At 34.8% G+C, this 23,612-nt stretch overlaps 1 protein-coding gene across 2 annotated transcripts; it reads right to left on the reverse strand.

The window, feature by feature from the left end:
* Window positions 1-355: 355 nt before the first annotated feature.
* Window positions 356-23,582, reverse strand: LOC143223561 (four and a half LIM domains protein 2-like). 2 transcript variants are annotated; one of them, XR_013012959.1, is made up of 6 exons: window positions 22,943-23,582; window positions 17,372-17,572; window positions 9,621-9,795; window positions 8,688-8,857; window positions 3,380-3,919; window positions 356-3,292 (listed from the first exon to the last, which is right to left on the reverse strand). XR_013012959.1 is itself a non-coding variant. In XM_076451663.1 (6 exons), exons 1-6 carry the CDS (start codon window positions 23,075-23,077, stop codon window positions 1,115-1,117), a joined length of 1,026 nt encoding a protein of 341 aa, XP_076307778.1. In that variant the 5' UTR covers window positions 23,078-23,582; the 3' UTR covers window positions 356-1,114. The 2 variants fall into 2 exon arrangements, 1 of the variants encoding a protein (XP_076307778.1); XM_076451663.1 differs by having other exon boundaries at window positions 356-1,272; window positions 3,733-3,919.
* Window positions 23,583-23,612: the final 30 nt, after the last annotated feature.

Below are 23,612 nucleotides of genomic sequence, written 5' to 3' on the forward strand. Positions count from 1 at the left end.
TTAATTAACGCTATCTGTACAGCTGTTAGTTAATGATTAGTCATGCTTTTCGTCAGTAATTCTGTACAAAAACTTTGTAATTAAAAAGTGAAATTTTACATCGGCAGTTGAATTAACAATAAAGTACACGTAAGCATAATACACATAAATGTGCATATTTGTAGAACTATCAAAATAACTGGTCAGAATGTGGACTTCAAGCCATCAAAAGATTGCTCTATTCATCTTTTCCCCACTGATGAAGTGACTGTGTTTGATATCAGAACCTCATATAACAAGAATCAGTTACGTGTATAATATTTTTTTTTTTACCTTCAAGTAGTAGTATATGAAAACAGAAAACGAACCAATGACATAACATAGACACCTTGTTTTATTCAACACTGTTTCAAGTGGAACAGGTGTCGTAACTTCAATATTTAAAAGCAAGCAACAGAATTTGTTTGTTAAAATAAAAAAAAACCTAAAAGATTCAGCACTTTAGTATTTCTTCAACACAAATAACACACAAAGTATAGAAGCCCGGACGTAACAGCCTGAATAAAATAATTACACAATATCAAAGGACATTCTTCACCACCCAGCACGCCATACGAAAATACTCTAATTCGAGACTATGGAATGCTGGGTGGTGGGTAAATTCCTATAAAAGCTCATAGAATATGGTCTATAAAGCATTGTAATTATAGTTTGATTAACTCCAATGAATTTATCTAAGAACTGCCACGAAGGGTAACATTTATACTTAATAACGAGTGGATTAATGTTCACTATTTAGAAATAAGCAGAAAACCCATCCACAAAATGTTTTCCTTTCACTCAAAAATATAGGAAGTCATCGAACAATAATTTTCTTTGAATTTAAAAGTTTAGGATTAACGCTTTGACGCTCTGTACTGAACGTTTTATAATAAAACAGAAAGAAATTAGTGAAAAAAAACGTGAAAGCTATGGATTATTGTGTAGGTGGCAGGGTGATAAACAGCTGTTTAGAGCCTTGCGAATTGAGATTGGTTGTGGTTGTTTGTATAACGACAAGAGTTAAGCGTTGTTTTCTACATTCCTAAAAAAAAACTGATGCATCGTTTGTCGTTTCATCGCTAGATGTCTCTACTCACATCAATTTCTGCTTAGCACATTCTGGGCACAATATATCTGGACCGTCAGTGATGAAACCTTTGCCTACCATGGAAGAGTTACACATGGCGCAGATGAAACACTCATTGTGCCAGTTGCGATCTTCAAAAGAAATAAATCGGGTTCCACCAATACCTATAGATAAAAAATGTAAAACATTTTACAAACGTAAATCAAATTCAGCTCAAGATCTATTGTTGTAATTGTATGAAGATGTGTACCATGAGTATGATCTATTGTTGTAATCACATGGAAGATGTACCATGGGTATCATCTATTGTTCTACTCATATGAACATGTGTACCATTGGCCATATCTATCTTTGTAATAATCTGAACACGTATACCACAAGCCAGATCTATCGTTATAATAACCTGAACACGTATATCACAAGTAAGATCTATTGTTATAATAATCTGAACACGTATATTATTAGTCAGATCTATTGTTATAATAACCTGAACACGTATATTATAAGTAAGATCTATCGTGATAATAATCTGAACATGTATATTATTAGTCAGATATATCATTATTATAATCTGAATACATGCACCAGGAGTCTGATTTATTGTTCTTTCCATTTTATGGAGATAATTCTTCCATGCCGTTACAGAATCTATATTTCAATACTGCGGTATATCTTCATTATCTGTGTTGACAACCGACTGGGGCGGGATTAGAATTCTCACATGCTTTCACTAAGGACACGCCATAAGGGTTTTGTTTGAATGAACATACCTATCAAATTTATAGTTTGAAATAATTGTCAATGTAACCTCATGCAGTGTCTGAACTATGAATAAAGAAACTTGCAAGGAGCTACCATACAGCGCTGGTTTTTGCTAAAAGAAATCAATTTATTGCGCTCCACAAATAAACTTTGATAAAAAATAGTGTTTAACATTATATATTAAATGTTGTTGTCATGCCAGGGTCCAAAAAGCGTAGAGAATCCCCTGTACAGCAGAGAGTTTACATAAAAGCTTCATGTGATGCTGGTTGGATGCTCTGACAAATTACTGCAGACATGAAATGCTCTCCAAACAATGTCAAGCACACCCTAGATCGTATGATCAAGACATGTATATTTGAAAATAGGAAAAGAAGAGACAGAACACCTGAACTCAATGATACTGATGTTAAGTATCTTCGTTTGTGCAGCCTTCATGACAGAAGAAAGACTGACACTGACTTCAAGCATGAGATAAACAACCATGTACCAAATGACAGAAAAGTGTCCAGATCTACAGTATCAAGAAGACTTAACTAGAATGGAATATTTGGTTGTGTATCAGAAAGATGAAACTTTACCTTGATCTCCGAATATTTCAAAGAGACGAAAATGTCGTAATAAAAAGTACAAAAACTGGATTGTTGATGATCTGAAAAGGATGTTATGGACTGATCAGTTAAAGTTTGAAATATATATTTTGTGACGTAAGTTGTACGTCATGCGAAAGAAAGTTAAAAGATAACTTAACTCAATGCATAGCACTTACCATGAAGCATGAGAGAAACAGTGTGATGGATTGGGGGTATTTTTTCTGCTGAGGAAACAGGAGATATTTGTAAAGTAGATGCAATAATGGACCACCACAAGAACCATCAGATATTGATCCGTCTTGGTATATCCTATGGTTTGCTTACTACTGGCAAAGGGTTCTGCTTTCAAGAATATAATGATCACAAACACTCATCCAACTTATGCAGAAATTACTTAGCTACAAAAGAAGCTGCTGGAGTCATTCAAACGATACAATGACCCCCACAGAGCCCCAATATCAACCCAATTGAGCAGATCTGGGATTTGATAGATAAAGAACTTGACAAATGAAACGTTACTTCAAAAGAAGCTTTATGGAAGTGTGTTAGACACATACTGAGAAAAATACCCAAGGTTACTTTGATTAGATATGTTGCCACATTGCCTAAAAGACTGTCTGTAGTTATTAAAGCAAAAGGGGAACTCAAAATACATTAACTGTTTGCTGAGCTCAAACACTTCCACTGAGTTTCTGTTGTACTAAATATGAAGATTAGTAAAATGTTGTTGTTTTATCTGTGATTTACCTTCAAATGTTCTTTGAAAGTAACCTGAAATATAAGTTTACTTTGTTCCAACACTTTTGCATAGTATTGTATATGTATAAACCTTAGACATAGTATTGTATATGTATAAACCTTAGACATAGTATTGTATATGTATAAACCTTAGACATAGTATTGTATATCTATAAACCTTAGACATAGTATTGTATATGTATAAACCTTAGACATAGTATTGTATATGTATAAACCTTAGACATAGCATACATGAATGTGTAATTATGCAAAACGTCCACAAGAATGAAACAGGTAATATGAAAGATCGTGTAAAATGGAGTTCATTTAGAGTTTTTAAAACATTTTCTTTCCTTAAGCTAAGCGACACAATACATATAATTTAAAAATAAAATTGTTTAACTATATATATATCCCTGAGTTTTGCTCTTTTATCAAAATATTTTAATTACCTGATACATTTGATTCATAGAAATTTGACATTTCTGAGAAACCTTGATAAGAAAAAAAAAACCAGTTTTCTCGTCTTACCTGTAATAGGTTTGTTGCAAGAGATACATCTCTTAGCAAACAACTCTCCGAAACAATCAGCGCAATAGGGTTTATCGTCACGCGAGGTGAACCGTTGTCCGGCCAAGCATAAGTTGCAGTTTGTACAGCAGAAGCACTCCCTGTGCCACGGATCATTCCTATAGGTCACTCCACCGCTGGTGATTATCTAACAAAAACAGACCTGCTATTAAACTACACTGTTGCCTTAAAGCACGCAAAACAAGTTACAGCACAACAATATATATAAAAAGTCCTATTAAGTTTTAATAATCGATTGGATTTCACATTATGTAAAGTACAATGGGATTCAGGGCTTAATTAATTTGATAAGTAGCACGTTCTACAGTGCATTCTGTGTAATATATATATAGTACATATTCTCTGTTTACCTTGTAGAATCATCACTATACACAGTGTTCAACAGTGTATTTTAGTCTGTATAACATGCAATAAATATTCTGTATCTGCCGTGGACAATTGATATTATACAAACCATTCATCAGGTAAACTACCATGAATAATAGATGACGTTCACGACAAAGTATTATCACCATTGAGTATCTGGTGCGACAAGATGTTCAGCAGTATCAACGGTATTTCAATTCACGAGACTGAAATGCTATGCAATATTCACAATAAAAAATAACCAGCCACCATCATCAGGTACTCATTAGCCAGCCAAATCACATTGCTCTGTAGGAAACCATCAGCCTCCAGGCAAGACTAAAGATAGCTTAGATCAGGTATTTCAGCACAGTTCTCAGGTAAAATCAGCACAAAGGTGTAGCGAAGAGGTGGTTGAGAGGAAGACATAGGTGAAATGACCTGCAATGAATGCGGGATAGACATTTTGTGAACTTAACAGGGACATCACCATGGGGCTTAAGAATACCTTGAAAAGAATTTTCAGAATAAAATTGGAAGTAATGAGTGGCATGATCTATGACTTTAGCAGAATGAGATTAATCATTTTAGAATGTCAGAAGCAGTAGACCGAGCGTACACCAACTAGGAAGCAGAAAGGAATTAAAGGCAAGCAGAGGTTAAAGAAGCTCATGAAGAAGTCTGAGTAAAAGTGGTACACTCGATGTATTCCAAGAACAGTTGGAGGAACCCTTCAAATACACTTACTCTGATATTAATCAGAAGACACCGATGCTTGAGATAACTAGACTGGTGAATCATACAATATCTGGCATAAAATTTGATATAGCTGAACCAAAACTGGTGGAAGTTAAGATATTCATTATCAGAGCAAGAACATCTTTTGCTTCAGGCCCAGATTGTGTACCATATAAAAAGTATAAGTGGTATACTGGAGTTTTAAAATTTCTCTGGAGACTGCTGAAAGTTGTTTGGAGGAATAAAGCTGAAGGAGTGTACATTCCTAAGAAAGAAGCAACATTGAGCAATCTCGACCAATATCACTGATAAATGTGAAGGCAAGATCATGTTTGGGATAATAGCAAAAAGAATGACTCCATTTCTTCTGGAGAATGGCTTAATTAACATTTCTGTTCAGAAGGAAGGGATGCCAGGCTTTCATAAGTTTTTGGAAGATACAAGTATAATATGGTATATTATTCAGGAAGCAAAAAAGCAGGGAACACATCCGAATGTGGTATGGCTTGATCTTACCAATGTATATGGATCTGTCTCCATGTATTCATTGAATATGCTGTAAACGTCTTATCGATTCGTGGCAAAGTGAATAATTCCATTATGGGATATTAGAGATGTGATGTTTTAACCTGAGAATATACGACCAGCTGGGTGAAACTTGAAGTGGGTATCCCAAGAAGATGTACGGTATCTTTTATCCTGTTTGTCTCTGCAGTGAAAGTCATCGTCAGAGCTGCTGAGGATGCTGGTTCAAGAGGAGAGCTTCCACTAATACACGTATTTATGTATGACTTGACCATACTGAACTCAAGCAGCAACAATAATTTTGTCTACCCTTTAAAATCTTATGGACTGGGGAAGGATAAAGTTTAAAATCAAGAAGTCACACAGTTTGGTTAAAAGGAAGCTGATTAACATCCATTTGTTGATGTGCAGCGAGAAAATTTCATCAGCCCAAAAGCAAGTGGCAAAAACCTTAGACAGTGGTATACTTAGGAATTGAAAGACATCAGAAGAGCTTAAGAGCAGATGGTTGACAGTTTGAAAGTAGTTGATAAGTATGGTCTATCAGGAAAGTGAAATCTTTGTTGTCTGCAGTACGGCTTTATCCCAAAGATTATATGACCATTCTCTCTATAAGAAGTTGTCATTAGCCATATAGAAGGGATAGAGCAACAGATGAATGTATATATAAAAATGTGGTTGGGGCTTCCTGGTTATTTCAACGATGTTGTGTTTCACAACTGCTGTATAAAGCTGTTGTTGCCAGTGAAGACTCTTGTAGAGGAGTTTAGAGTATCCAAAATAAGATCATTTATGACTCTAAGAGCCTCGAAAGATCTTGTAGTCAAAGACATCCAAACTGATGTCAGATCCGGCAGAAAGGTGTTAATAAGGCAGGGTCCAGATTCGATTACAAGAATATGGTTGAAGTTATTCATGTACGGTGCCATGGTCAGGGATGATCAAGTCAAAAATGTTGGTCACTTTCTGATAACCAGGAGCGACTTAAGTTAGATTCTCAGAAGCTTCAAGAAACTGAGGAAGAAAGAAAGTCTGGTCCAGAAGCAGAACTCCCACTGATAAGTGCATTTACATAACCACATCAGACTAAACAAGGGAATATGTTTACCAGCAAACTTTATCAGGGAATGTGCTATGGAGGATGGAGCCTCTTAGGATTTCATTCCTCTGGCGTTCTGCATTTGATACGCTCACACATTCTCCAAATTAAGTGTTTGGTATAATTATAAGTCAAGTTTGCGTAATGCTCATGATAGGAGGAAACGTACAGCATATCTTTGAGCGTATGTTCATCAAACCTATCTGGTGGCATATGCACTTGATGTCATTAAAATGTACTCCGAATGGTTGTAGATAAAGTAGTCAAAGAGAGAATGCAGAAGGCTAATAAAGAAGAGATAGCAACTGGCTCCAGACAGTATATCATCTTTGCCATCTTGGGTCTTGGGTCAGGTAGTGCCAGCAACAGTTTAAGAAGCAGAAGACACTCCTGTGCAAATGGGTGGAAGATGATAGAAGATCTTGAGGGGGATGAAAAGTTTTCACCTGAAATTGCAGTCACAAACCTTAGGCTGGATATTTTCTGGTCTGCTATTCGACATTAAGTGATTTGATGTGTCATTGGAGGATAACGCGCAGGAAACTCATGAACGGAAGTTCACCAAATATGTTAAAATGAGTTCTATTTGTAAGGACAGAGAGAGGAGAGAGAAAAGGAACATGCTATCCGTTTAAAGTTGGCCGCAGAGGTTTCGTTGCAATTTTGCTTCATGAGTGGTTGCGAAAATTTGGATTCAGGAATAGTGTGGTGAAAGGATGTAGCTGAATCGAACTTATCATGGATAATGTATGTTCAGAAGGGTAGGTAGACCACTGATGAAGAGAAGAACATGTCCTCTGGAAATATAGCAAACCCCCCATCGGGAGATGGCAAGAGCAACCTACTGACCTGCAGTCCGAAGGAGTGTTAAAGGGCTGAAACTTCCATTGACCAGTGGAAATTAGCTGATGATCATATAACTTCGGTCCTCAGCCTCTGTATTGAATTCTGCTCAATGTGTCTTCACCGTGGATAACTGGTGATAAATAGAATATTCAACTGAGCATTTTATTCTATGCAACATGTTATACTTAAAGCTTCCTCGACATGGGTTACCGATGTTAAATGGTTCATTCAACAGTATATTTTACCCTATATAATGTTTTACAACCAGTGTAAATTCATCACGGATTACAGGTGTTAAATAGTGTATCCACAGCAGTATATTTTACCCTACATAATATTTTACACTCACCGAAACGTTCATCACGGATTCTTAAACAATGTATCTTACGCTGGATAACATATAACGAACATTTTACTTTCAACTTTAAGGTCAATGTATTTTTTTGTGTATTTATTAGGGTAGCAGGCAGAAAATCACGGAGTTGTTTGTAACTGGTGAGGTACAACGTATTTTACTGTTAAAGACAAGTACTGTACAACAGCTACTGATCAGATGTAGGTGGTTGTATGTAGCGTATTACAACGTATTTAATATAGACGACAGGTGCTGTACCGCGTATATTTACCGAGAGGAACCGACAAATGGTATTATTCTATACGGTATACTTTAAGAGTAGATATCCAATGATGTTTAAAATATGCAAATTAAGTGTACATTCGGTATTACACTAAACATTGAGTAATAAATGGTAGATAATTTATAACTCTACGAATGGGAGCTGATTACGATACGATATTCTGCAATATAGTTCACTGTGGATGATCAAAGATACATGTGAAATTCTACACTACTTCAATGTAGATAACTAAGAAATATTCTATACCACATTTAAACATGGATAATTATAGATAGATATTATTTCTACAATTTACTTCGCTTTGGATAATCATACACAAATCACACATTTTATAATACGTTTTATTATTTATAACCATAGATAAATCCCACATGTTATAATATATTTCATCATAGATAACCATAGATAAATCCCATATTTGATAATATATTTTATCATAGATAACCATAGATAAATCCCATATTTGATAATACATTTTGTCATAGATAACCATAGATAAATCCCATATTTGATAATACATTTGATCATGGATAACCAGAGATAAATCTCACATTTTATAGCATATTTTATCATGGATAACCAGAGATAAATCCCATATGTTATCATGGATAACCACAGGTTGATACGACATTCTTTTTCTTCATCACATTTTACAATAGATAAACACTCCAGAGGTTTTTATTTTATCCACATCTAAGACATACCTGATCACACTTGATACAACGAGTGGCATACTTCTCCTCATAGCAAATAGTGCAGTAAATATCGTTGTCCCGAGGAATGAAACTTTTGGTTCCAATGGGATTTTGACACATCAAACAACAGAAACACTTCTCGTGCCACTGACGCCCCTTGTATTCCATTTTTTTCGTTCCTGTCAAACAGATAATCCCACGCAATTAGTAACACTGTATAAAGAGCTATAAATCATGCTGAAGTATTATCACAGTTATAGATTTATATCGTGTGTTGTTGGAAATGTAATCGAATATTCCAGTATTTTAACAGCTAAAGATATAATTATTATATTTCTAGAACTAGAGGTTTATAACTGAATGTTTACACAGTTAGAGTTACGTTTATTCATCACTACTTCGATAATCAGACGTTTATATTGTGTACTTCTACCAATGTAGGTTTGTTTATTAATTTTCATAGTTAGAAGTATATTCTGCGAGCTTCCCATTGTCACAGCCACGTGTCTACAAACTTATAACGCTGTAAATCGGGTTTCTATATTCGTAGTGGACACAGCACAGATAGCCCATCGTGTAGTTTTATACTTAACTAAGAACCAACGAAGAATTTTCTGTTCGTAAATTTATACATCAGCATATCTATAGTTATGGGTTCATACTGTGTAGGCCTAGCGATGCAAACTTATACTTTAATATTTTTGTAATTAGAACTATATTCTGTTCGCAAGTCTATCCTTCACTATTAGTACAATTATAGGCTCATTCCTCATATGTGAAGAGATAACTGTTTGAAAGATTGAAATCTCTCTTTAGTGTTATATTTTTCTCTATCACTTTAGTCACCAATAGTTGAGGAACAGAAAAATCATGCTCAAACGTTTTAAACGAGTTGATTGACATGTAAGTTGATAGAAGTAATGGATGACTTTCTTTATTTACCTGCCCGGAAGACATCGCCACACCCGTCGCATCTTGTAGCGAAGGCAGCATCGTAGCAGCTTGAACAGTAGACTTTCTCTGCTTTCGAACCGAAGGGTTTGTCCACAAGTGACACTCTGCACTTGTTACACAGAAAGCATGCTTCGTGCCAATGTTTGTCCTTATAGGACAGGTCCTAGGGAGAAGGAAAATGAACTGTATATCGACACTTGTAATTGGAGCAAAATTTAAAAGGCAATTGTTTCAAAGGTAGTATTTTTGTCACGTGAAACGTTGATAGAAATATTGTAATTCAATTAAATATGCTAAGGAAAAACATGCATAGTTCCTTATTGTTTCGTCTTTTGAGGTTCTAGATTTCAGATAACATTTGTTATAGATTATGTGCTGTCAGTATTTGTTCGGGAATGCTACAAAATAAGCATACTATAAACGTTAAATAATGTCTGTTATGGATTATCACAGGCCTGCGATAGTTTTAGTTTGGAAATTTTCACATGTTCTACGGGAATTCGTATACAATAAATCCATTGCTTCCCGTCATGTATAGAGTTTTCATAAAACATCACGCATACTTTTACATTAGTGAATAAATTTCATAGGGTTACATTTTGTGGTGCTTAAAATGTTGACAACCACTGTATATATATTTTTATAGACCAATCGCGATGTGAGAGCCTAATCGGTCGTTCTAGAACCAAAACATAATAAAAAATGTTCACTGTGGTAAATAAAATAATAATCTGATCTAGGGAAGAGTTCTTTTCTTTCTTCCCGATTTTAAAAAATCCTTACGTGATAGAAATAATGAATTTTATTCTCAAAATATGCGTAGATGAATAAATAGAAAATCCATTATTAAAAAAAACCAAACTACTTGTTATCAGCGTTTGCTTGTGAATATGTTTATATGTAAGTGTGCTGTAAATGTTGAGTAACATTTGTTATTCATTATTTAGTGCCTGCTGGCGTGCTCACAAGTGAGTGCTACAAATATTAAATAATGTTCGTTATAGTTTATGTAGTGTCAGTGTTTGTTCATGACGGTGCTACAAACGTTAAGTAATATTTGTTATAGATTAAGTAAGTTCTAACCATGAGACAAAGAACTGTAATTGTTATCCATCTAATTGTATATTAAGAAATAAATTGTTTTCATTATATTGTTTTGTATATCGTTTATAATCTGTGAAATGGAATGATCTAATTAAAAATAAGACGTACATTAGATCTTTAGAGTTTTATAACTAGAAAAACAACAACGAAAACATTTAAAACGTAATTGTAAAAACATACCTGTACTAATTATGAAACAATAAAAATAACCTCATGAACTGGAATAACGAAAACTAATGCGGAAAAGCGACAGTACGGGGGAAACTAGTTTATGAAAGGTTAATGCATAACGTAGGTATCTAATGTGTAGGATAGAAATTAAAAGAGCAGAATGCTTTCTTGGGTACTTTAGGACTTTTGGGCACAGTTAAGAAAACATAAGACAAATCAGCTCTTTGTATTGTGAAAAGTTAAAATATTCAGTTATTTTTATTCAGTTATTCTGTGACTTTTGAAAAATAAGTATTTCGTTAAACAATTTAAATAAAAATATTTAATGAGTAGGTTAACAGAACGTGTTATAGTGTGCACGTGCACATACCCAAAGAGAGAAAAACAAAAACTACTCATCTCTTTAGTATGCTATCATTATCACGACTATATGGTTTTATATGTGTGCTGTTTAAAAACTCCTCAGCTATATCAGGTTGTCTGCGCTTCAGTTTGGAGAGAAGTGATAGGACTGGCGTTGGGGAACAGGTGCAGCATATCAGAAAGATGAAACAGAACAAGCAGTCAGTTGAGGAACAGTTCTGAGTTCCAGCGGATTGAATTTCTGCTTCCTTTTATACCCATGCCGTTAGCCTAGGTATGGTCTTGTGGGGCACTCATTTCGCAATCTGGCTTCCTTCTAGTCTATCATTTTTAAATTAGAGGGCGGCTATCCTGTGTAGCATTGCGCGAAATTCAATAAAACAAGCAAACAAACTTTTCTGCCACATTAAGTTCCAACATAAGTTTCTTCTACACTAAGTTCCTCAGCCATAATTTTCTTCGAAGAATTAAAAAACAGAAGAGAATTGGCGTACAACACAGCTGCAAGGTGTCATTCAAGTGATGTGGCTGGAAGACTTGCTACGTATTTTTGTTTTTTAAGCATAAACAATTAATAAAAAACAAGAAACAAAGATAAATGTTTGTTCTTATCTCACTCCACTGATAAAAAGAATGAATATAAGAGCACGTCGTGTTGTTTCATCATTTGGAAAGATATTCTTCGTATCGATGTTGTTTCGTGGATGATGTGCTTTAACATGATGATCCATGTGTGCTATCATGTTACTCCAATGATGGTACTTTATCATGCAGATTCCGGAATAGTGGTGTATTATGTAAGGGATTTGCTGTTATACATTTATTTTAATATATACGTATGTTTCAGCTTAATGCATGTAACGTATATTATTAAATTTTTATTGCACAAGTCCTGCCTGTTCTCTAAATTTGTAGAAGACTCTCGAATGTAAGAATTAACAATATATGTTTTATGAAAGTACTAGCGGTAAAAAACTCACGTGTGAAGAATAGAGCTAGTTAGCATTCCCGTCAAATGAAGTGTGTCTGTGTATCAACATAAAAGTAATTTGCGTCTCGTGGACCGTCGATAAAGTGTTCAATTCCAAATCGGATAAAAGAACTTAATATTGTATATAAGTTGGTAAGACTTAGGTATATAAATCCTTATTTGTAATAACCATTATTATAGGTTGTAATGTTGTTTGTATATTAAAATATATTTATATTAAGAAAAAACTGTGTATTAATCTTGGAAAATGTCATAAATTTGGCCCCCCGCTAATACAGCGGTAAGTCTACGGATTTACAACGCTAAAATCAGGGGTTCGATTCCCCTCGGTGGACTCAGCAGATAGCCCTATGTGGGTTTGCTATAAGAAAACACACACACACATCATAACTTTGATACATGCCAACATTCAATGAGCTTCTAAATTAAAAATTTCTGGGTATCTGAGCCCCCCCCCAGTGGTATAACGGTATGTCTGCGAACTCACACTGCTAAAAACAGGGTTTCGATACTCGTGGTGAGCAGAGCACAGATAGCCCTTTGTGTAGCTTTGTGCTTAATTACAAACAAATAAACTGGCTGTTTGAAATATTAGTACATAACATAATAACTTGGGGGCTCCTGTTGATGATCTGAATCAGAGACAAAATTCGTTCTAAATGAAAATATTAATGTAATTTATATTCATCAGTTCCAACAAGTGACTTGCTTGAAATTTTTAAAATTTTAGAATGAGAAGTTAAACATGTTGATTCAGGAGAGGTGTTTTATCATGATGTTTTATGGATGATGACTTATCATGATGTTTCGGAAATTATGTGTTATGACGTAGCTTAGAGATGGTGTTTTACCATGCTGTTTCAAAAAAAGATTTTGTATGATAGAGTAGCGTCAACAATAACACTGTAGATACTGTCATTTGAAGCTGTGTAACAACGGTTAAACCGGATGGAATAGTAAATACTCTACACTATATGTGTACATCACCCAATTCTGTCAGCAGATGAAACGGCGACATTCTTAGTACAACAGTACACTAGTTGAAACATCAAATATTGTCCAAGGCAGACATACATTAGATGGAATAAAATAATAAACAACATACAACGTAAAAATAGGTACAATTAAACCATTTTAATAAGGGCCAGTCTATGGCCACAAAAGAGTTGACTCTACATATTACGACTTTGCAACATCATCTTTAGAAGTGAGTTCCAAGACATAGTCGTCCCTTATTTATACCTCTTTTGTTGTTGTTGATATATAGGTCATTTGACCAATCTAGAGGTTTACAATTCCCACGCTAACGTTTTAGAGAAGGTCACCCAGCATGTGACCTTACGTTTAAAGTTCTCGCGAGTTCTGTAAACCTGTTTAACAGAAAACAAAAGTATAAATAAGGCACAAGTATGTCTTGGAACCACTTCTAATGATGACGTCATAACATGTAGACTCAACTCTTTAGCGTTCATAGTTTAATTAAAATGTGTTTAATTGTTTCTATTTTAATATTGGGTGTTATTTATTATTTGAATGTTATACAAAAGTGTTGTCTCCAGTGGCACAGAGGCATGTCTCCCGACTTACAGTGTCAGAAACCAGGTTTCGATACTCGTGGTGAGCAAGGCACAGATAGCCATTGCGTAGCTTCGTACTTAATTTCAAACAAACAACCAAACACAAATGCCAATAAACAACAATCCAATGAAAGAGCAGATTTATCAATTAAATCTGGCGAAAACGTTTATCTTCCCAATTACAGAGGCATACTAGAGGGAATACACTGTACGAATTATCATAAGTTACTGAATCTGTGAGATAAAACCAGAATTTTAGAGTCGTATCGAGTCAAGACATTAGACAAGTTAGCTTCAACTGAAAATCCAGCTCCGTTAATACTTCGAAATATTCGTTCTCCAGTAATTAGGTACTACGAACCAACAGAACTATTTTTAGAAAGAAACTGTGCAGCCCTGCTTCAACTTCTTCGTTCGACTGGTGTGAAATGGTACACATAAAACACGAAGTGAGTATTTTGGGATAAAACACTTTAAAACTTTTTTTTCGGATATACCAGTGGCACGTGTCTTCTTGTGCTGAACTTGCAAATTAACTAGTGTTATGTTAGAGCTGAAACCAAACACACTGTTGACAGAGGATGCTGTAACGAGGCTTATAAAAGGACTTCTGAGGTACCGTTGACTTTAATCAGCGGATTGTTTGTCTAAAAAAAATATATATATACCATAATGTGGTAAGATAAAGCTAGAAATAGCAAAAAAAATATCGTTATTTAACTCTATACCGCAAGAATAATGGTAAAAATAAAGGTTGAAAGCAATGCAAATAAGTTCAAGGGTTAACCTTCCCAAAATTTAAACAATGAACTTTGACTCATGTTCCATATGTTTCTTTTAATATTTTATACATACTGACTCATGGAATACAACATAAGAAATATTTCAAAGAAATCTTTCTCTGGCTAATGAGAAGCTAGTATGCTTTTCTTTATGTACAATATGAAAGATTGCTAACGTATCAGAAGTCATCGATAAGACTGCAGAGTATTGTCTGAAGAACTGTAACCAGAACAATAGTGATTCACGTGACTATTAACCACAGTAGGAACACTGACATCAGAATAATAGTGTCTGACAGAGCTACTACAAGAATTCTTATCAGAATGAAAACGTTTGACAGGACACCTATCTACATTAGAAACGATGTTATACGAATTAAAGTGCTTGGCATGACAAGTATCTGTACTGTAAGAGTACTTCAGTCAGAATTAGTGTTTAACAGGACCACTATTTACTCTAAGAACACTGCTATCAGAGTGAAAGTGCTTGACAGGATACTGCTTGTCAAAATGTACCTCCCATACTTTAGCAGGTTTTAGTCAGCCTGTAATGGGATATTTTATTTCAGATAAATTAAGAAACTGTATTTATCATTTCTGATTTTTATTCAGTTACAAATTCTCTTTGTTAACCTGACGATGACCTAAGAAAGTAGAAACGTTCTTCTCTACTTTATTTTAATAAAAGTTTTAAAGCCCATACCAGCAGTCCTGAGATACATATTCATACCAGCAGTCCTGAGATACATATTCATACCAGCAGTCCTGAGATACATATTTATTTCAAGCGGGCTTATCGTCAGCACGAGATAATGTTTCATGTTTCAGGTGGCCTTGTATACATGCATTGTCATCATTATAATTCTATTTATGGTTAACAGAAGCCGTCTGCTTTTGTGCCAAGGAAAATAAAAGATAAACAGGTCAGGATCTGTTTGCTGTAATATCGATCTCTTGTAAACATACACTATCGATAGCAGAACTTAGATATCATGTTACGTTTTCGATGTTATACATCGTTGCATCTAAATGGCGCGTGCATTATCTGTCTTGAGAAGAAAAAAAAAGTATTTTTTTTAAACAATAATCTCTGTGTACCAGACAAATCCGGAGTGAAGAATGACGCTCTTACCTCCACAAATAAACACGTAAAAGGGTTAGAAGATGTATGTTGTTCTATTATAAGGAGCTTTCAGTCTAGTATTTTTAGCGTATACCTTACTTTACGACCCCAAATTTAGGAGCTCCATCTTTGTGTTTGTTGGAAGCAGAACGCACAGACGTTTCAGCACGCTTTAAGAGTCGACTTTGCGTTAGACCGTTTTGTTTCTGTCACTTTACACCAGGAGAAGAGGCGGCTATATCTTATGACACTTATATATAGAGAGACTGTTAAAGGCATCCCTCCGAGATTTAACTCAAACCTGTTTAAAAAGAAGACGTTGCCAGTTTAGAATAAGAACAAACAAGATGCGGGTAGACTTAAATTTGTAGCAAAAACTAGCTTAAACCAGTTTAGTTTTGCCGCAGGAAGACTACTTTAGTCAGTTGCACTATTATTTTCAAGATGAATTATTATAAGTATTGTTATTATTGTGAATACTAACACGTTTTGCGATGTAACTCGTGTTCAGCTGGTATCATAGTTTTAATAGTTTAAAACACAGATCTCAAAGGACAGTTTTGGTTATAGCTTTTCTCGATGAGATGCAATTGAAATAAGTACAACAATTTTCACGCTTACAGTTCTGAAATGTAGATAATCTAAAATAGCAATAAACCTAGAAACACATAGTTGACAGATATACTTAACTTCTGTATTGTCTTCAAATTCTTTTCTTTCCGAGAAAATGAAATATATATCGTTTTTTTATGTTTCAGTGCTCAGCTTTGCCAAGAAAATATTTTGTGAGGTTAAAATATTTTTCGATTTATATTTAAAGCAAATATGCAAACTACAAGCCATTGTGCTCCTGAAAAACAACAATAAAAGCTATTGGTACTCGATAAACCATCGTATTTGGCTACTTAGCAGTGAGAAGCTATTGGTACTTCATAAGTGTGTCTTGAATTGTTTTATAGTGAAAACTAAGGTTCTCCATAAGTTTAATATTATCAATCTCTTTGCAGTAGACCTAAGCTCATTGTGCCTAGTTGACTCATAGTACAAACTAAGGTACTTCATGAGACCATTATATACAGTTGTTCTTAACTGGGAATCTATTGGTCTCTATAAGGCGATTATATTTACCTATTTAGCAGTACAAATCTATTTTTTAAAACCCCTTATATTCAGGTGCTTAGCAATGAAAAGCTATTGGTAGTCCCTAAGTTCGTCATGCTCAGCTGCTCTGGAAAACCATACATTAACAGTTACGTTAGATGTTTCTATGACCAATTATTTCGAGATAAACACTTTTTGCCACTCGATAGATTGTTGTGTTCTATTCAATACTATTAGCGAAACTATAGTTAGTTTCATAGTATGAAAAAGTTTACAAGAGATTAATTGTGTCAAAATAAATAGAATAGATCAATATAACAAAGTTTTATAGTAAATCCTCAATTGTTTAACCAAAGTTTGTTGTATGCATAATTTCATAATGAACAAAGTACCAGTTATTTAGTCAATACAGTGTGGTGTTATTGTATGTACACAAGCACTTTGCTCTATATTGGTCTGGTCATAAATGTAAACATTTTAAATCTATATTTTACTGAACGTGTAGCTTTTGACATTGTTGTTTTTACCTTAGAGTCTATGCCAATAATCTTGTTGCAGTCCTCACAAGAATTGGCGAAGACTTGTTCATAGCAGCGCACACAGTAGGGGTGGTCATCTCTCAGAACGTAGCGTTGACCAGTCAAGGAATCGTCGCACTGCCAGCAGCAGAAGTGACCAGTTGTGAGTTCCTTTGGCACAGATTTCGTGAAATCGTCCGTATAAATAATCTGTGAAGAAGTGGTAAAAGGGTGATTATATAATATGACCAATCATAGGGCAGTATTGTACGACAGAAGCGAACATGTTTAAATTTATATTGATGAAAAAATTTTACAGAGTCTAAATAAAACTGAAATAGAAATCCTTATTACCCGAGCGCTTTCGAAAGGTCGATCATTCTTATTTTATATGGGCCTGGCATGGCCAAGCGCGTAAGGCGTGCGACTCGTAATCCGAGGGTCGCGGGTTCGCGCCCGCGTCGCGCTAAACATGCTCCCCTCCCAGCCGTGGGGGCGTATAATGTGACGGTCAATCCCACTATTCGTTGGTAAAAGAGTAGCCCAAGAGTTGGCGGTGGGTGGTGATGACTAGCTGCCTTCCCTCTAGTCTTACACTGCTAAATTAGGGACGGCTAGCACAGATAGCCCTCGAGTAGCTTTGTGCGAAATTCAAAAACAAACTTATTTTATATCTTCAAGGTATGTTAATATTTTAACTTTCCTGTTTATTATTACTCTTTAATTTATCTGCCTATCTATTCAAAAGCAGATTTTTTGAGGATTGGTAATATTAGTTAATTGTTTGGTGATACTAAATAAGGAAGAAAGTTTTATTTTGGTGGTTTTGGGTGAGAAGGAAAAGTTTAATTTTGGTGGCAATACATGAGGAAGAACGTTTTGGAGAGGAAACACCAGGTGAAGAGGGAAAGTTAAATGTTTACTAAATGAGGAAGAATTTTTTTTATTTTGGTGGTATTGGTAAGAAAAGAAAGTTTAATTTTGAAAATCTTGGTGGAAGAAGGAAAATTTGATTTCGGTGGTACTAAATAAGGAGAAAGTTTTATATCGGTGATAATAGATGAAGAGATAAAATTTCATTTTGGTGGTACTAAATGAGGGGAAAAGTGTAATTTTGATGATAATACACGAGTAAGGACGCTTTATTTAGGTGATACTAGGTAAGGAGGGAAAGCTTAATGTTGGTGGTACTAAATGAGGAGAAAAGTGTAATTTTAATGATAATACACGAATAAGGACGCTTTATTTAGGTGATACTAGGTAAGGAGGGGAAGCCTAATTTTGGTGGTACTAAATGAGGAGAAAAGTGTAATTTTGATGATAATACACGAGTAAGGACGCTTTATTTAGGTGATACTAGGTAAGGAGGGGAAGCTTAATTTTGGAGGTACTAAATGAGGAGGAAAGTGTAATTTTAATGATAATACACGAGTAAGGACGCTTTATTTAGGTGATACTAGGTAAGGAGGGGAAGCCTAATTTTGGTGGTACTAAATGAGGAGGAAAGTGTAATTTTGATGATAATACACAGTAAGGACGCTTTATTTAGGTGATACTAGGTAAGGAGGGCCTAATTTTGGTGGTACTAAATGAGGAGGAAAGTGTAATTTTGATGATAATACACGAGTAAGGACGCTTTATTTAGGTGATACTAGGTAAGGAGGGGAAGCCTAATTTTGGTGGTACTAAATGAGGAGGAAAGTGTAATTTTGATGATAATACACGAGTAAGGACGCTTTATTTAGGTGATACTAGGTAAGGAGGAAGCAATTTTGAGGTACTAAATGAGGAGGAAAGTGTAATTTTGATGATAATACACGAGTAAGGACGCTTTATTTAGGTGATACTAGGTAAGGAGAGGAAGATTAATTTTGGTGGTACTAAATGAGGAGGAAAGTGTAATTTTGATGATAATACACGAGTAAGGACGCTTTATTTAGGTGATACTAGGTAAGGAGGGGAAGCTTAATGTTGGTGGTACTAAATGAGGAGGAAAGTGTAATTTTGATGATAATACACGAGTAAGGACGCTTTATTTAGGTGATACTAGGTAAGGAGGGAAGCCTAATTTTGGTGGTACTAAATGAGGAGGAAAGTGTAATTTTGATGATAATACACGAGTAAGGACGCTTTATTTAGGTGATACTAGGTAAGGAGGGGAAGCTTAATGTTGGTGGTACTAAATGAGGAGGAAAGTGTAATTTTGATGATAATACACAAGTAAGGACGCTTTATTTAGGTGATACTAGGTAAGGAGGGGAAGCTTAATTTTGGTGGTACTAAATGAGGAGAAAAGTGTAATTTTAATGATAATACACGAGTAAGGACGCTTTATTTAGGTGATACTAGGTAAGGAGGGGAAGCTTAATTTTGGTGGTACTAAATGAGGAGGAAAGTGTAATTTTGATGATAATACACGAGTAAGGACGCTTTATTTAGGTGATACTAGGTAAGGAGGAAAGGACTAAATGACGAGGAAAGTGTAATTTTGATGATAATACACGAGTAAGGACGCTTTATTTAGGTGATACTAGGTTAGGAAGGGAAGCTTAATTTTGGAGGTATAAAATAAGAAAGAAAATTTTATTTTATCAGTACTAGCTGAGAAGGCAAAATTTCATTTTCGAATTGTTAAGAAATGAGGAAAGGTTTAATTTTTGTGATATTAATTGAAGAAAAAACTTTTATTTCGATGACATTGAGTGATAAGGGAAAGTTTCATTTTGGTAGTCTTGGTGAGGAGGGAGTTTCATCTTGGTTGTACTAATTAAGGAAAAAATCATTTTTAATGGTTCTAAAGTGAAGAAGGAAGTTTTTAGGTAATAAGGAAGTTTTATTTTTGGTAGTTTTAAGGTGTGGAGGGAGAGGCTCATTTTGGTGGTGCTCAATTAGGAAGAGATTATCATGAAATTTTGTAGAATGGACGGCAACTGCCTGTTGTGGGGATACAAGTGTCCATTTTACAAAGTTTCATCATGAATACTCTGCGTAAACAATCTACCAAAGAGTAGATTATAATTTAGTGATACTAGGTGTGAAAAAATGTTTAATTTTAATGGTACTAAATGAAAATACTTTAATTGTTATTATATTAGGTGTGGAAGGAAGTTTAACTCTAGTGGTATTAAATGAAGAAGAAAGTTTTATATTAATAGTATCATGTGAGGATGATACTAATTAAGAAGGTAAGTTTAATTTTGGTAGTTTTAGGGGTAATGAGGGATAGGTTGATTTTCGTAGTGCTAAGAGAAAACGAATGTTTTGTTTTGTTGGTGGTAGATGAGGACGAAAATTTTTAGTTTTGTGATATTAGTTGAGCAGGAAAAAATTTGAAAATTACATTAATTTTACTGTTAATAGTATCTTAAGGTTCGAACTTACACTGAAGATAAACGACATTTAGTTAACGGCCGTCAAGATTAGAACGATAATTAATGTTGATAAGTCTTTTATAGGTATTTATAAAAGTTTTAAAATCGTATAATTACTTGTTTAAAACAAACATTTCTACGGAAGGTGGCATTTGGATTTTGTTGTAGGTCACGTGATACAACAACGTGTAGCCTAAAGGATATTTTCAATACCTTTAATCTGATTTTGTTTTGAACTTTTACTGAAATAATTTCCGGAATTGATATCATTGTGTAGTAAACGTGTCATTTTCATAACCCAAGTAAAAAAAAATCAACTATTATTGAAACCATAAAGAAAACTGCGGCAACTTTACAGATTTACAGTATCACAAAACGGGATTCGATTCAATGCGCTAAAGGAAAACCAGAAATACACAAGAGCATGTCATACATAATCACCATTATTCTTGAAAATTTTCAACGTAATAAAGAACAAAAACGACATGAAGATACGTTCTTAGCTTAAAATAATAAAGAAGAAAACAGGTGGAAAAGTCATTTTCTTATTTAAAAGCGTTAAAATCTAATTAAACAAGGCTTAATTAGGCCCAGTTCATTGTTACTTATATATATACACACACTGTCTTCTAATGTTTAAGTGAATTAATTTAGTTTTATAGTAACACGTTTGTTATTTTCTTTCTAAAAACTTAGATTACTTAATTTAAATTATTTGTTAAGAAATGAGTTTTTAACGAATCACACTGTAAATTTCTTTTCTCTTCTGTTTTAGTTCATTTACGTTTCATACCCCGCTACAGTAGCGGTAAGTCTACGGATTTACAACGCTAAAATCAGGGGTTCGATTCCGCTTCGGTTGACAAAGAAGATAGCGTGATATGGCTTTGCTATAAGAAAAACACACACACAATTTCGTTTCGGACTTTGAAGCCTACCTTACAGGGGCTAGTTGAGATTTGATTTCTAGCAATGACGATACATTTCAAAGACAAAGATATGCGATATACTCATAAGTTGATATCAAAGATTGACTTATTATTTTCGGTTAATATTCGTAGTTCATATTCACATTATACATATTCACAGAAGAGCTTCGTTAATAACTGCTGATGTGTGTTTTTCTTATAGCTAAGCCACATCAGGCTATCTGCTCAGCTCACCGAGGGGAATCAAACCCATGACTTTAGCGTTGTAAATCTGGAGACATAACTGTTGATAAAGCAAGTTCTTTACTTTATTCTTCAGTGGTCTGATGTTTGTATGCCCAAAATCCTACATAAAACTGATAGATATAGTAACAACTCTTGTCAACGAACTAATGACAGCAAAGGAAGTACAAACAAATTTTGCCCACCAAAAACTGGCAGTGTATTTGTTTAAGTTCAAAGCTGCCCAGTGGGTTATTTACTTTGTACCCATCACAGCTGTCGAACCTCATTATTTAACGAGATGAGTCTTCAATCCATTGGAGGGGAAACAGTGAGCTCACGGACATTCTCACGTCTTTTATACTTAGAACACCGGGGATTAGGTTAACAGAAGTTCTCAGAAAATTACCGGAAAAACTATATAAAAATTAACTGAAATAAAACAGATGCTACAACAATTATATGTTAAAATAATTTTTCTCTTTGCCAAAGCTACAAATACTTAATGTTGTAAATCATATTTCAATAAAGCATCTTTAACCTGAGCTTAAAGAGAACTAATGATAACGTAGTTAAATCGACACTTCCCAATAAATAGTCTCATATTAAATATATATCACTTGAGTGATAATTATTTAGAGGAAAGAAATATATCAGAGACATATAGTATGCGCTTACGTTAATAAATACAGTGCTCGGATAGTCACTGTGCAGGTTTGTAATAATATTTTATTCAGGCAATTTCAAGCCAGCAACTGATAGCGGTGTTTAGAAACAAAATAAGAAGGATCCAGGCCTATAGTGATGCCAACGGGGGTCAATTTCAACATTGTTTATAATTGTCATTCATATTTACCTCCTGTATTCTATATTGAAACATGTCTGTTAATAAATATATGTGCACAGTGACTTTCCAAACACCTTGTACATAGGTGTATAAATTTGCACCAAAACATTAAAATGTCCGGCTTAACTGTGCGCGCTTACGCTGCTTCCAGAACATCAATAACTGTGAAATGGAAGAAACCAAGTAACTTGGATCTGTAATTAATTCCTACCTCATTTCTAGATTCATCCTGAAATTGCAGTCCGTCAGCAGTTCTCTCGTCTGTATCCACTTCATAGCTGATTTTTGTTTTCTTTTTTGTTTTCTTCGTCTTTCGAACTTCGGTAACAGTGTAGTCTTCAGACATGGTCGACAAGAAATAAATGTAAGATAGCTAGTTGGACAACAACGGACTGCTTAAACTACACAAATGTCACTTTCAACCAGGACACTCACGTCTTTTCTCCGTTATCTTGCCGCTGAGCCCATCCTGGATTCGTTAATTTAGTGTATGGGGGAGGAGAGCTTGTCATTCGAACGAATACATTTTATATTTCGCGCCCATCTTGGAAGAATTATAGCGGTTTACTTAAAGCTGACGTCATCTGAGCCGCCAGTGGATCTACTTACGAGTATCACATACACCACTTCTTACGATTTCCCACTTTCTTATTCAGTAGTGATTTTTGTAGTTTCAAGCTACAAGAATACGAGAATAACCAAATCGTGCCGTGTGCAAATGTCTGGGAACTTGCCCACCCTCTAAGTCGAGGTAGACTTTCATACTGTTACAAGGGGTCCATATAAGGACGCAGCCGTCTTCCACCAAACGTTGTTTCTTCCACACACCAGCATTCTAAGATGCCAAGCCCTTGAAACCAGCTGGTGTGGTAGTTTTATAA

This window comes from Tachypleus tridentatus, chromosome 8, assembly GCF_004210375.1.
Source record: "Tachypleus tridentatus isolate NWPU-2018 chromosome 8, ASM421037v1, whole genome shotgun sequence".
Classification (NCBI taxonomy): Eukaryota; Metazoa; Arthropoda; class Merostomata; order Xiphosura; family Limulidae; genus Tachypleus; species Tachypleus tridentatus.

What these genes read in the sequence shown, in the direction of transcription:
- LOC143223561 (XM_076451663.1), bottom strand. Translation starts at nt 23,077, where the DNA reads ATGTCTGAAGACTACACTGTTACCGAAGTTCGAAAGACGAAGAAAACA. An exon ending in AGGATGAATCTAGAAATGAG is followed by an intron (nt 17,573 to 22,942) that starts GTAGGAATTAAT and finishes ACTTCTTCACAG; the next exon opens with ATTATTTATACGGACGATTT. An exon ending in TTATTGGCATAGACTCTAAG is followed by an intron (nt 9,796 to 17,371) that starts GTAAAAACAACA and finishes CCTTCTCCCTAG; the next exon opens with GACCTGTCCTATAAGGACAA.